At 47.2% G+C, this 14,707-nt stretch overlaps 2 protein-coding genes across 3 annotated transcripts in view; one reads left to right on the top strand and one right to left on the bottom strand.

The window, feature by feature from the left end:
• The window catches only part of DMRT1 (doublesex and mab-3 related transcription factor 1), a 130,627-nt gene extending 123,180 nt beyond the window's left edge, over positions 1-7,447 (top strand). For both annotated transcript variants that reach the window (XM_050761761.1, XM_050761760.1), the window contains exon 5: positions 6,348-7,447. In XM_050761761.1, the coding sequence (XP_050617718.1) occupies positions 6,348-6,502 (155 nt within the window). In that variant the 3' untranslated portion in view covers positions 6,503-7,447. The remainder of the gene's footprint in view (positions 1-6,347) is intronic.
• Positions 1-14,707, bottom strand: part of LOC126937902 (putative COBW domain-containing protein 7) — a 952,477-nt gene that overhangs the window by 843,971 nt on the left and 93,799 nt on the right. The gene's annotated exons all lie outside the window — the stretch shown is intronic.

Below are 14,707 nucleotides of genomic sequence, written 5' to 3'. Positions count from 1 at the left end.
ACCCCGTTTTCACAGATGGGGAAACTAGGGCACAGGCTGCTTAAACAATTTCGCGGGTACAAGAGTTTTCTTAAAAGTCTAGGTCGTGTTCATTTTACTGGAGAAGAGAGGAGAGCGAAGAGTCCGACAGTCTGTGGGTTTACTGCAGGATCTTGTTACTAAAGGGAATTAAAAGCCACCCAATGATTAGGTGTTAAGACTTAATATATTTTGGTTAAAATATGGTTTTAGAGTGACTGGCTGTTTAGATTGCGTATATCACCAAATGTGGCACCCCTGGATGGGAGTAGGCAACCGAGTCAGTAAAAGTGAGTCAGCCCCTCTTGTGCACGCTTGCTCACCTCTGAGGGGGTTTAGGAAGAGATGTCAGTGGAAGGAAAGTTGCCACAACTGACTGAGTTTGGGGGCAAGGGAGCAGTCTGGAGCATCACCATTGCTGACACGCAAGAAGGGTTTTTTGGAAGGCGAGGAGTGAGGGGAGAGGAGGAGGTACTTCAAAGGGTGCTGGGCCCCTATCAGGGTAGGGCTGCTGCCATGGACATGTTGATTATTCATGGCTTTGAGACGCGAGTTGCTTGTGGTGACCTCTATGAAACAAGCAGGGGATGTGGGGACCCATCTATCAGCTGCCATGCTGTGGTCCAGGGGTGGGCTGGGGTGGGGTGGAGGTGGCACTGGGGACCCACCGGCTGCCATGCTCTGGTCCAGGAGGGCCTGGGTGGGGTGGAGGTGGCATTGGAGAAGGAACGCCTGGCCCTGAGCTGATTTTGCTTGAATCCCTGGTGGGGTATAAGGCTGAATGCGCCCCTTCTTTCTCTTCTCTTTTTGTATACCATGTTAATATAAACAAAAAAGGCTTCTTCCCTTTGCTTATCAGTTGAACTCTGTAAGTGGGGAAGGGAGTAAGTTTGATGGGTGCATTATCACTTAGTTTCACAAGCAGCAGGGAAACTAATCTGCAGCTACAGTAGGACCAGACTGTGAGCCCAGGTTCTCAGACTCCCAGGCCAGTGCTCCCCCAACCTCTGACGTGCTGCAGAAGGATGCTTGCTTGGCTTCTGTTCCTTTTGAGAGTTAAAAAATTGTTCTATTATTATTTTGTGAATTGTGTGTACCTTATGTTTTACATGAAATTTAGAGGGAAAGAGGTAATGTTGCATAAATATGTACTTTCTATTAAGTTCACCTAGTTTTTAAAGTATGCTATTTCCCAGTGCTTGCAAAGGTTGTGATAGTTGTATCAAAGAGGAAGCACTGATAATTTACCTGATTCCATCTATAGGATCTTTCATTCACAGTGATTGGCCAGTTCTCTCTACAGTATGCAAAGTGCAGTGCTAGCCCCCTTCAAAACTGATATTCGATTTTAAAGCTGATAACTAAGATACGGTGTTACGGAAAACACAATCCTATACTCCACTCTCTCATCACTACTCTTTAATTGCACTTGGGGGAAAAACACATTTGTTTCAAAGATCATTACTTTTTTTAAGTAAATTTATGGTAAATGGAGGAGATTACCAAAGGGCTATTTTTTTCTCAGCTTGTGGTTTCTAATTACATCAGTTACAGCTCAGCCTTCTTAACTAGAGTGCAGGCATGAACTGGAAAAGAATGAGCTAATCCATGATAGATCAGGTGGAATAAAGATCTCCATTCATATCTTTACCTTTTATCCCTTGTTCTGAGTGCCAAGAATTAATGCTATTTGAAAGTACAAACTGAACCTGCCAAGCTTCGGACAGCTAAGATAATCCTAATTATTTTAAATGTTAGTGAGAAGGGCAGCAGTTCCACTCTGGAAAAGAGTTCTATTGTGAAACATTAAATATATGCAAAGTGGTATTGATTGCACATGATTTTATTTCCAAACACTATGATTGTCATGAAGTGGAAGAATTTGTTGTTTAAGAAATTTTCATCAGCTTTTCATCAGATTCTTTCTTATGCCTACAAACTCTAGGAAACTGAAGAGGCCAGCAATTTTGTCTGCCTTGGCAGTCAGCATCTAGATGAAGAGTTGCTAACAACTGAAAAATGCCACTTGTATTTTATTTTAAAATGGTTTCTTAGGAGTTTAATAGTATTTAACATATAGAGGAAGGAAAAATGTTTTTAAAGCATGAATATCCTGTTTTCTCACATCACTGGAAGAGAATTACTCGTTCCAGTCCATTGACTTCCAACAGATCATTCAAGTTAAAAGTCAGGGGTCTTTGCAATGTCAAAAGATTTAGCGCTCAGTGTTTTTTTTTTTTTTTTTTAAAGAAGGTTTTCTTTTTTGACAGTATAAATATTTTTCAAAGAGAATACTCGTGGTTAGATGGCATCAAAATCATCTTGAAGTGTTTTTTCCCCTCATTGGTAAGAATGATCCTGTGTAAGGTTTTCTGTTTATTTTTAAATCATAATAAAAGAACATCCCAGTAGCTTCTGTAGACAAATAGGCTTCTTGAGAGAAAACAGATACTAGATTTGCTGGTTCAGACAAGGGTCAGCCTTGGAGGTTTACCCACCTTTCATTACACGACAAAATATCAGATTGGCAAGTTTTCCTTTTTTTCTTTTCCTTCCTTTTCAGTCTCTGCTGTGGTGTGCAGAAGTAATTTCTTCCATTTCTGTAAATGCTGGGAGGCTATCAATGATTATAGGGTAGTATAATCCTTAATTGTTTATTGCCTGTGAATGCTTCCTGCCCCCAACCCCAGTGCAGCTGGCCCCACCTCCCTTCCCCAAGCACAAGAGCTTTGCTAGTCACTAACATCTTCACTGATGGTGTGTTGAGCATCTCAGGGTCAATTATTCTTTCTTTCTTTGGGGTTATTCCCCAGAGTGGAATTACCAGGTCAGAGGGGCTGAACAGCTTTATGGTTCTTATTACATGTCACTAGATTGCTGTCCAGAAAGATTGAACCAATTTCTAGTGCTAGCAATACTATCTGTTCCCCCACAGTGCCACTGTGACGCTAGGAGTTAGCATTTTTACAAAATGACCTAAGACAAGACTTTTGAGTTGAAATTAGCCTTGTGTAGGGCTCCTTAGAATCAAAGAGCGAAAAGCATCATTTTGATTTTTGAATTTTTAATTGGTATAAAATAATTTACAATAGTCAACTATTATCCTTCTCCTTCCAAAGGTTTAAGGAAACTGCATTAAAATGGAGAAGGTACCTTTGAGGGACGATCTTTAAGGATGGTAGTAAAAGTGATTTTGGACATTAGTCACTAAGGAAAAACACACTAAATCTTTTCGTATACTTAGAACTCTATGAGGTGCTCTACAAAAATGAGGTAAACAGATACTGTCTCTAACTTCAACAGCCTATTTTTTCAAAACAATGCTAAGCCTTGAACAAACATAAAAATAACATGGGTTTAAATTTTGAGTGGAGAAACACTGTAAAAATACAGCTGTTTTTCAAAACAGGGTGAGTTTTACATGTTCTCTAGAGTGCAGTCATGCTTTAAAAGTATGCTTGGAGCCCCCCTAGTCCATGCAGGGAACATTCTGCATGCTTTGTGGCCCCACTCGCAAGAATATTTTCTAAGAAAATATTCATAAGGTAGGTTAGAGCAAAAGGGGGATATTGTCAAATTCCTTTCTTTTGCAAAATTTTCACTCCTCCCCTTTTTAGTCCCAAGTTGGCTAAATGAGGAGAGAGCATCTCCCAGTCAGCTGCTAACTGGAAACAGGCCCAGGGCTCTGAACATGTTGGGAGAACACATACCTATTCCTTTACAGCCTGTGCATCAGCTTGGCAAAGGTCCGTTGCTTTGCCTCCTTAAACTCACACAGGGATTGGGAAGGTTCAGCGGCCAGTTCCGAAATGTGTGCCCAGGAGAAGGTTGGTGCAGGGGCCAGAGCATGCCAGAGTCAGACTAACCAGTACAGCGCTGCCCTTGACAGCTTGCACAGGATCCCTATGTTAAACAGAGTAATTCTCTCAGTGAATGGTTTGAGGGTGAAATACCTCACTGAAGTATGTGTGTGGCATACAGGTAGTAGTCAGCAATGTTTACTGTTATTCCCCATAGCTTCTATACAGAGAAACTTCTGTCACTGGTTGGGGGTGGGGATGGGGACATGGACTCTCCAGGAAGCTCTTAGTCGGCTCTCCAGATCTGTATAGTAACAAGATCTCAAAGCAGTCTACTGCCTTTGGAAAACATTTCTCTGTATATATATGTATGACAGCCAGGTGCATGTATACAATTAATAAATCACCTTGGATTTGCAGGGAATTTAAATGCATATAACAATACAAATTTAGTAGGATACTTTTATGAACTTTAATAAGATGAAGGCTTCAGATTTCCTAGGTTCCTAGTTTTGGTTGCTATAATATATTTATATATGCATATGCATATGCATGCTTTTTTGTTCTAAAAATACTACTTAATGACTCCCTTTAAATTAAAAAAAATTATTTTCCTATCTTTTAAAGCTTAGAAACTCACCCTTTGCTTTTTATTTAAATTATTAAAGACTAAACAAATCTATCAATATAAAAAGTAACTGCTTGTCAGGAAAATTGCCTAAATTGTTTTTCAAATTTATTCACTTACTGAATTTTCAGATCATCTCTTTCCTTATTGGATATTGAGGTACAAAACTATCCATTTGTCTGTCTACCCATATGTCACACTGGAAGAAGGAGGCTTTCTGAAATAATTTGGTCCAGTGGAGTGGTTAAGGGTCTGCTTCTTAAATCCCAGCTCTGTTCTTTTATTTCTGTGTGGTTCCACTAGCTGCAGCAAACCTTTTCCAAACCCATAACAAGCGTAAATAGTGTTCAGTTGTAAAAAGGTCTCTTTTCAGCATGATAATATACCTTATTAAATTCCAAACATAATAAGTATTGATGGCAAACACATCAGGACCCAGTGCAGCTTCTACTATGATTTAGTTCTCTACAAATGACTTCAGCACTCAGCTCCCAATGCATTTTGCTAATTACATCATAGATTTCCCTATTGATGAACACAAGCTGAATTAACACAGGAGCACTAATGTACCCTTTCACCATTATTGTTGTACAAGAAGCCGTGGCAGATGCTGGCAGTTAGTTACACAAACATTAGTATTAACGATTGGCCATTTGGAATTGGTGACAAACTACTGCCCGGCAGAATCCTGAGGCTGAAACCAATCAGGAAGTTAATGAGGAGAGAAATTACCACTGCAGCTTCCCCTTAATTACATTCACACTAGGCAGGAAGGGAGTTCTGGGGGTGGATCTAAACTCAGCTAAGGTTAAGAAGGTCAGAGACCCGTTTGCTTAAGTTTTTTATCTACTGTGGCTGCTAAGGTTGCAAAAGTTGCTTAACACATTATTACTTTGGCATCCTTCATATTTAATGTGGGTTTTCCAGTAGAGTTTTATGTTCATAGATTTGCTTTCACAATTTGTATCTGACTTCTATTTTAGTGTGATGTAATTTATTTACTTTTTTGTGTTTCTAAAAACTTTCTCTCCCATTTACTGCTTTTACTTTTTTTTTTTTTTTTTTTTTTTTTTGGAGACGGAGTCTCTGTCGCCGCCCAGGCTGGAATGCAGTGGCCGGATCTCAGCTCACTGCAAGCTCCGCCTCCCGGGTTTATGCCATTCTCCTGCCTCAGCCTCCCGAGTAGCTGGGACTACAGGCGCCCGCCACCTCGCCCGGCTAGTTTTTTTTGTATTTTTTAGTAGAGACGGGGTTTCACCGTGTTAGCCAGGATGGTCTCGATCTCCTGACCTCGTGATCCGCCCGTCTCGGCCTCCCAAAGTGCTGGGATTACAGGCTTGAGCCACCGCGCCCGGCCTTACTTTTTAAAAGTTATGTATGCTGACATCCCCTTCCCCCCGTCTTTGTCCTGTTATGCCATGAGAAATAATAGGAAAGTTAATAGCCTATCAACTTCACGTGCTGTATCTTGGAAAAGTAGGGTGGGTTACCTGTTGTGGTGGAAATGCATGGGTGGAGTCTTGCTTGGGGTAATTTGTCAGATGGATCATTTGACAAGTTTCAGTAGCATCCTTTGCATAAAGGGGAGGAGTCCGGTGAAAGGTGGAAATAGTTTCCCAAAGAGGATGCAGCCGGCTTGTTTTGTTTTTTAATGAACGTTAAACTGGAACTCTGCTCTCTAGCTTACTCCTTTCGTTAAATAGGTATACCGTGTAGAATACTATTTTTTTATTTTAAAGAAATGCTAGGGGTTTTAATGAGTGTCTATAAAAACACTTTCAACTCAGAATAGAAATGGAGAGCGCCACTTTCTTTGTTGTAACCTAATTGAATACTGAATGTATAAAGACCAGCCACCTTTAACGTACTCTTCTCCCTTTCTCTCTCCCCTCACTTCCCAGTATTCTCGCCGCCCAGCAGTCAAGATTCTGGCTTGGTTTCCCTCTCGAGCAGCTCTCCTATTAGTAACGAGAGCACAAAGGCAGTGCTCGAATGTGAGCCTGCGTCGGAGCCCAGCAGCTTCACAGTCACTCCCGTCATCGAGGAGGACGAGTGAGCAGTGCCTGCTGCCGATGGCGGTTCACTTGGAGTAACAGGCTTATTCCACTTTCCATGGGGTTTGTTAATATTTTGCATTGACTCATACTATCTTAACTGTTGAGCACGTGTTTGGTTTGTATTCCTTAAGAGTTTAGTCCAGAGGCTGTAACACATTTGTAATACTTTAGGGTCTGTGACTACCATCTGCACGATTTCAGTGTTTTGCTCACGGAGTTTAAATAATAGTGTTCATTTTTTAAATGACACTGGTTTCATGTAGTTTTCAAGAAATAAGATAATTCATTCAAGTGAAGCCATTTGTGTGCCTCTAAATGAGTCATAATTAGATGTTACTTTTGGTTTTAAAATGAAATCTTAGGTGCCTTAGGGGTTTTTTTTAAGTATTTTTTTAAAACTTGCCAAGATATAAATTTAGCCAAGTTACCTGATGGGTGAGAAAAAAAGAGCAGGCAAATTAGTGATTTTTTAGAAGTCTGCTAAATGGATATATTGTGTGTGTTGCTGTTGGAAATAGCCCCACCCCATCCTCCCAATCCAAAACCTAACTGAAATATAATCAGAAACATTAAAGCCTGTAAAAAAAAAAAATTGCTGCGTTTTTGGTAAAGGGTGTAATTTGAAAACAGTGCAATTTAAAGTGACCTTAGTGATGCAGAATTCCTGAGTGGTGGTGTAGAATTAGTTCATCATACATTCTTTCCACTACTGGAAAAAAATGGATGCAATTTAGACTGTTGTAACCTTAGGTTGTAATCTGATTTGGAAATAAGTACATCTTTAAAAGTTACTACAGATTTGAGTTCATTATTTTGTTAAAAATTGCTATGCAGTACTTTGTTATGTAACAGAAGCCATCCTGAAATGAAAGTAGTCTAAAAAAAATTCATTGTTCTGCTTAGTTGCAGCTGTACCTGAAATAAAAATGTTATTGATGACTGAATTTTCTTGTGTGTATATTTGGTGAGCGGTATTAAACAGGAAAAAAGAAATTACTTGTATTTTCTTCGCTCTGTGCTTTGAAAACATCTATTTGATTTCACCCCCATCTGTTGTAATCAATAACCTGACCATCTTGTTTTTTATTAAATGCACTTACTCTTAATTTCATCCACCAGTGGTTTTAGAGAGAATAATGTGGAGTTACCTATATAGGTTTGACATTATAAATCACTTCTTGGGGCTGAATCGTATAGCGGTATCGATTGATCCTGATATATCACAGAAATTTACTGTCACTTCTGTTTTCAATTAAAGATACAATCAGTCAGATAATGACTTAATTGGATTTTACAGAAGATTGAGTTTTATTGCCCAGTGCTTTACGAGTTTAGTTAAGGAAGATCATTTTATCACACTTGTCAGGCTGCTGCTACTGCAGCCGTGTGCCCTTCGGCGGGCGGCTGTAGCTGTAGCTATTGTGACGGCTACGGCGGAGGCTGCGGGCGGGCGGGGAAAGGAACCGGGCCGCGGAGTCGTCACCTCCAAGGTGTTTTTAGTGGCCTCCTGGCAGATGAGGATCCCGCGCTCAGCTCGCCCGAGTCTTCGCGGGCCCGTGCCCACTGCCCCCCTGCCCACTGCCCCCTCTATTTCTTTAGGTCTGGCTTTTGAGGATCCCCGGAGTCTTGCAGCTCCCGCCATTCCGCAGATAACCCAACACACTAATCGTGACCCGCGGGGTGGTTGGAGAAGCTCCGCCCGCCTCCTCAGTGGGAAAGTGCCCCTCTCAGCACTGCCCCCTTCAGTGCCCCTGCATTTCTGGAAAGTTAGGCAAGGCCCAGGTGGGCTGCCAGCGCGCGCTCAGCCTTGACTGAGCACCTTTTGGGCCTCTGGTGAGCCCCGAGAGCCAGGTTTGGCTCGGCGGAGCTGGCGTGGGCTGCGCAGGCAATGCGCATCCTGGCCGCCTGCACCCTGGGAACTAGGCCTGTCCAATGGGCAGCCATCCCCCTTTTTGAAAAGCCCCTTCTAAGCCCACCTGCCTCACCTAACGCCGAGTTTGGTACTGCATCCGAGCGGCCTCACGGGGTCGCCTGGAAGGGCCACTCCCAGCGGGAGGGGTGGGCCCTGGACCTCCGCTGGCCACGCAGGGTCTCAAGCTGACCAGAAGACCCGGCTTCTGGCCTCTGTCCAATAGCCCCAGAAAAGCGGGGTCTGGAGCCTTCCTCCCACGCGTAGTGGGTTGGAGGGACGCTCAGGTTTCCTCGGGTGGTTAGTCTTGACCCAGGAGAGTGCAAGACAGGCCCAAGGTCTGGCCTAGGGGGACTGCGTTATGCATGTCCAATTCTAAACACAAGGTAGAGCACAGACAGTGCATCTTGACGGCTGGATTTTAACCGTATTTTAATAAACACATTCGAGGGGGTGTCAATTTCCAAAGCTCTGACCCCTTCCGCGGGCGGCATCCATGGTGTGTGCAGTGTTAAGAGTGCACAGAACGCGCGTGTACAAGTGTGGGCGTGGCAAGCGTCGTGTGCTCGTCCGGCGCACTGTGCGGATTGCCCAGACAGCCTTGACAAGTTTTGCAGATGTTTGGCTGCTACGGTGTGGGTAAACCGAGGCAGGAGCGCCAGGCCTAATTCTCCTGAACTCTTGGTGAGCGGCCGCTACTCCACGAGGGGCTAGAAGCAAAGGGAGCGCGCGCTTTCCCTCAGGCCGCTTCCAACTGCTGCAATGGCTGAGGGCGCCGGTGACCCCTCCCCGCTTCCAGCGGACTTGACCCTCGGACTGACAACCCACCTTAACAAGCAGGCCTGCCGGGTTCGCGCCGCCGCACCGGGGCCCTTGGCTCATAGTCCACCTCGTGTCTTGCAGACCCTGCGCCACTGAGTTGGGGCCCAGGACGCCCTAGGTGACACTCATCTTCTTGCTGCCACAACCACCGTCATACCCACAGCTGGGGCTCCCTCCGTTAACCACCCTCTGAGACCGCAATCGGGGACAGGGGTGGGAGTCAGACCCACCTGGCCTGCACTGCGGTTTCCCTCGATTCTCGCGAAAACAAGACTCCTGCCCACACATAAAAATGCAGCCCCCAGCCGGTCGCCAGTGGCTCACGCTTGTAATCCCAACACCTTGGGAGGCTGAGGGCGGCGGATCACTTTGAAGTCAGGAGTTCGAGACCAGCCTGGTCAAAATGGTGAAACCGCGCCTACTAAAAATACAAAAATTAGCCAGGCGTAGTGGTGCACGCCTGTAATCCCAGCTACTCGGGAGGCTGAGGCACAAGAATCATCTGAACCCGGGAGGCGGAGGTTGCAGTGAGTCGACATCGTGCCACTGCACTCAAGCCTGGGCGACAAAGCGAGACTCCGTCTCAAAAAATAAATAAAAATTTAAAAATGCAGCCTCCTCCGCTCCACTTGAACTTTAATGCTGAACCGGTTTCCCACGTATACGTGTATCGCACCGCATTTTGACGCTTTGCACCGAGTCGCATTAATGGCGCTTTTGAGAACGCTTTGTCGCGCTTTACAGAGAAACTGTAAGGGCAGCCTGTGGAGGAGTAGATGATATTCCTTGGCTTCCCCCGCTAGGCCCTGTCCGCCGGGCGGGTTAGGGTCGTGGCTGCCTGCCCGCGCGCCGCTGCCCCTCTGGGAATTTTGTCCGGGAAACTGGCATGGGGCCCTGGCTCTCCCTTCGCCCTCTGCGCACACGCGGACGAGGCCTTAAATCCGCAGCCTTAGAGGCCCTGCGACTCTGAAGCCGGGCACCGCCAACAGCTTGCGATTCTCACCTTTAAAAGTCGCCCCCTTGCCCCTCCGCCTGCCCTCGGAAGCGCGAACCCGCCTCTACTCCACCACCTGTTTTAAGTTCCTCCCCCTCGCCGCTCCCCCAGGCCTCCGCCCCGGTGCAAATAACCAGCAAACTAACTTTTCCACAGTTGAAAGCCGCGGCCCGCGAGGCCGGGGTGGGAGGGGAAAGCGGGGCGTGTCTGGGGGGCGGGGCCCCGAGCACTCCGGAAGTTGCCCCGCCCTTGAGGCTCCTGGGCCAGGAAAGTGAGGAGAGGGTCCGGGCCTACTTTCGGCCGGGTGGGGCACTTCCCTACTCTTAGTTCCCGCGTCTCCGCAGGGCGCCTCGGCCTGGCCTCTAGGCTAAGTTCGAGCCCACTGTTCCTGGCGTTTCCCTTCATTACTCCCGGGCCCCTGAAGCCGAACGCTTTCCCAGAAGCGCGCACATCCGCTTGCTTTCCCTGCGGCTGGGCTTTGTTCGGGGACGGCAAGGGAGGAGGCGGGAGGCTGGTGAGGTTTTCTGGAAAAGGGGCTTGTCCCGAGGAAGAAGTGCCCCAGAGCCCTGAGAGCAAACGCTCTGGGGAAAAGAAACTTTCCTTGTCCCTTGAATGTTGCTCAAATTACCTAAAATTATTTTTTCAGCGCTTGTGTTTTAAAGTCGCAGGGTAACGATTATCTTAAGACTTAACATCAGCGCTGCTCATTTTACGTTGGTGGAGACGTGTTTTTTTCCTTTGCATTTAGGGTGGACCGGGTCTGCGACCCGTCTCCCTCCCTTCCAAGATGGTGTGGGGAAGTGGCCGACGCCCCCCGCCGGACTCACGCCCTTCTACTCCTCCGCGTCGGGTCCGTTGCGGGAGCTACCGACAGGGGAGCGAGGCTGGAGCTGGACGAGGGCTGCGCCCAAGGCCTCCAAAAACCGCGGCCCAGCGGGGAGGGCCCCAGGCGCGCGCTTTTCCAGTTCCTTCGAAAGCGCGGGGCTGAGGTCGCGGCTGTGGACCCTCAGATGAAGCCGTGCTGTAGCGACACCTCAACCCCACAAAAGGCTGGCGCTGTCTTGTATCCAGGTTGGGTCTGAGGAATCCGCAAGGGGGAGAGCGCTGGCTCCTAGACGTGAGCCGCTGCTGGCTTCGAGAGTTCGAGAACATGAAGGACCTGGTTGCTCTTGCCCGGTCGGCTTAGGGCCAGTGAGGTCACAGGCCGTCTGCTCTCCCTGTTTGTCCCCAAAGGCCTCGGCACCTGGGGATCAGGAGCAGGCCTCAGACTGCGACCCGTCTCTTCCCCTACCAAAATTATGTGGGGACAACAGTCCAGGACCATCCCCCGTGTTCAGTGGTGTCCTGGGCCGCTCGATGCGGATTCAGTCGTCTTCCCGACCCCCAGTGGCCTCTGCTCTCCACCCCTCCGGAGGGCGGCTTCGGGGATCTCATGGGGGGTTTGCGTGAGTCTGTCCCCAGCCAACTGAGGGAGAACCAGGACACTATTGCCATCTAAAGAAATTGATTGCTGGATGCCCCACCCCCTGGCTAGACATTCCCCCAAGTCCTTTCAATTTGAAGCTGGCCGAAGAGCGAGGTCGAGAAGCCGACCGGGTGAGAGCTGAGTAGTTAAGTTCACGCACAGGGAGAGGGGGCAAGTTTTCCTGCTTTCACAGTGGTTCCTCATGCTCAGGCTTCCAGTGTCTGCCTGCACTGACATCACCGTGATCGTGATGAAAACAGTAAAATAGGAACCCTGACCTCCCCTTCCATGAGAATCCAGCAGAGAATTTCCTGAAGCGTTATACATCCGGGACAATCGGAAACTGTCGTTTTGATTAAGTATTAGTTGGGATGAGGAGCACCGACCAGGACTCCCAGATCTGGAGTATCACTTTCTCAGCAAGGGCGCCTTCATCCTGACCTTTTACATATACACACACCCAGCGATTGTGTGTGCCGAGAAAGACCCACAAACGCACATTATTTTTCCCTCTTCCACGATTATCTGCCACAATTCTACTCAGTTAATTGCGGTTTGAGAACACACCATCCAGAGGAGAGCACCAATGGATCTAGTCTAGTGAGGTTACATTTACTTGTAATCCTCCCCCTTCCCTTTCCAATTTCTTTGATGATTTTTCCCATAAGTGTGTAAGCTACTGGGACTTAGTAGAAGCAGGCCGCTCCTCCTAAATGTGATTTGGACCATATGCTTTCTACATTCATTCCCGCTTCGGCTTTTCTTCTCTGCACTAACTGCTAACACGTTATAGTCACCTTGAAATTTCCTCTGCTATTTTCCAATTAAAAGCTTAATAGCCCTGGAAACGGAGTTCATGTGGTGAAGTTTACCATAGCCCCTTGTTCTGAAAGGCTTTCTGCTGGGATCCCATTATGTGCTTGAATAAACCCTTTCTGCAAACAGAAATGGGACTCGGGGTTGTCAGGTGTTGGGTTACAATAGACTTTGAGGCAGGGGACATTTTACCAACATAAATACAAACCTGTCCCTATAGGGAGATGTTGTCAAATACTGGGATATGGAAAACATTCCCATCAAATATGAGAAAAGGATTACTGCACTATATCAAATGAGTATTTAGATCTCAGCCCCCGATGTGCACCAGAGTGAAACGGGCCCCCGGGACCAAATAATGCCAGACTGTTTGAGTGGCAACGAGATAGGGTGGCTAGGTGACCGACGGGGGAAAAGGGGTCGCCTTGGTAGTGAGAATGCCCCCACAAACCTGGTGCAGAGCTCTTCTGCTTTCCTTTTAAAAATTTACTCATGCTCAAGTTCTTTATACTTACTCGTTTCACTGACTATTTGAAGAAAATCGGAAGAAATTTGGTTTTGAAAAAAGTCGTTGGTCCCCACATTTCCAAGAGATCCGGAGGTTTCAGCGCAATAGTTTTCAGATAAGGTGTCATTTGAGGCCCTCTATATCTCAGCACGTTAAATGACTTGTGTCCAGCTCTCCACTTCCTAGCCTCCGGCCTATACAGGGCTGGGGGCGACCTCTGCCTCCTGTCCCCAAAGCTGACGAAATTCTTTCCATTTATGTTTTAGGGCTTGTTTTCCTAGAGAAGGTTGAGACTAGAGGAAGGATTAAAGTGGTGGCGGAAGGGGCAAGACCGAGGGGTCCCTACCCCACGCGGCTTTGGAGGATGGCCTCCCAAGGTTAGCATTCGAATGCTAGAGCTACTTGTCCACACTCCACCAGGTCAGTCTTCCGCGATCCCCACCTCCCGGACGCGTATGAAACGGGGACAGCTAAGGGCTTCAAGGGAAACACACAACTGGGTTCGGTTTTCCACCCTCCTCTCCTCCGCGAATCAGCCTTCTAGGCAGAGGGTTGGCTGCTAGAATGCCTGGTGGTGCTTCCCTTGAATTAACAGCAAACACCAGAGGAACATTTGCGGGTTGCTTGCTTACTTCCAGGGCAGTACAGAGAAAAGCGGCCTCCCCGAGGGGACAAGGGCCTCTGTGCCCACGAGGGGTCGGGCATTGCAGCGGACTTGCCTGCTCTCATCTAGACTTCGATTCCCCACCAGGAGATGAGCTTGGTGCACACTCTCAGAAGCGTATCCAACGAAGGCTCTGGAACTGCCCCGCTTCGCATAGAGCTATTGTGCTGCCCTGCAGTGTATCCACCTGTTTTTTTTTTTGGTTTTTGTTTGTTTGCCGATGGGCAGGGGGGAGGTGCGAGCGGGGAGGGCCTTCCTCGTGCATATATAGCGATAGCCTGCACTAGGCCAAACCCACCACTCCTGGGGGAATGGTAACACGCAAATAATCTAAACAAAGTTTTCTGCTGTCATCTTGTGCAAGGACCCTCTCCCTCAAGACATCTATGACTCGGGTCTATGGGTTAAGAAGGTGAAAAAGTGGCCCCATCCCATATCCATAACTAAATCATAGAATCCGTGGGGATTTGAATTGAGTGGCTGGCGCAAGACCTCCGTTTGCTTTCAGTGGCTGCCGGGAGGCAGGAAAGGATATCGGTAACTTTGGGGGCGCTAATGTGGCTTCTGCGTCTGCCTCTTCAAAGTTTATACCCGGCGCTTAACAAATCCTTTACGGGAACACGTACGTCCCTGACCTTTCAGGATACTGTTTTATATTAAAACATAGGAGGGTAGAAAAGGAAAATTCGCCTGCAAAATGGGTTGTCATCCTTGGGCCTGCAGATCTCCAAAACCATTTTCTTCTAAAGCAACAAAAGAGAAAAAAAATACGTTCTAAAAGGAAATTACGAAAAGAACCTAACTTTGCTAAACCAACAGGACTCCACTCCCCTATCCTAAACTCCACCCAGGTCCGGGGTGCACCCGCAACCCTCCAGTAGGTTCGAGTTCTCCCGGAGCTGAGCTTCTGCGGCCAAATGTCGGGATAAAAGCGGCCTTGGACTCGGAAAAACGCGGCCAGATCTGGACTGGAGGGAGGAGAAGAGAGAGAACGGGAGCGGCCACCTCACTCGCTTACAGGCACCC

The sequence above is a fragment of the Macaca thibetana genome, chromosome 15 (assembly GCF_024542745.1).
Source record: "Macaca thibetana thibetana isolate TM-01 chromosome 15, ASM2454274v1, whole genome shotgun sequence".
Taxonomy (NCBI): Eukaryota; Metazoa; Chordata; class Mammalia; order Primates; family Cercopithecidae; genus Macaca; species Macaca thibetana.
This window is presented reverse-complemented; position numbering and strand designations above follow the sequence as displayed.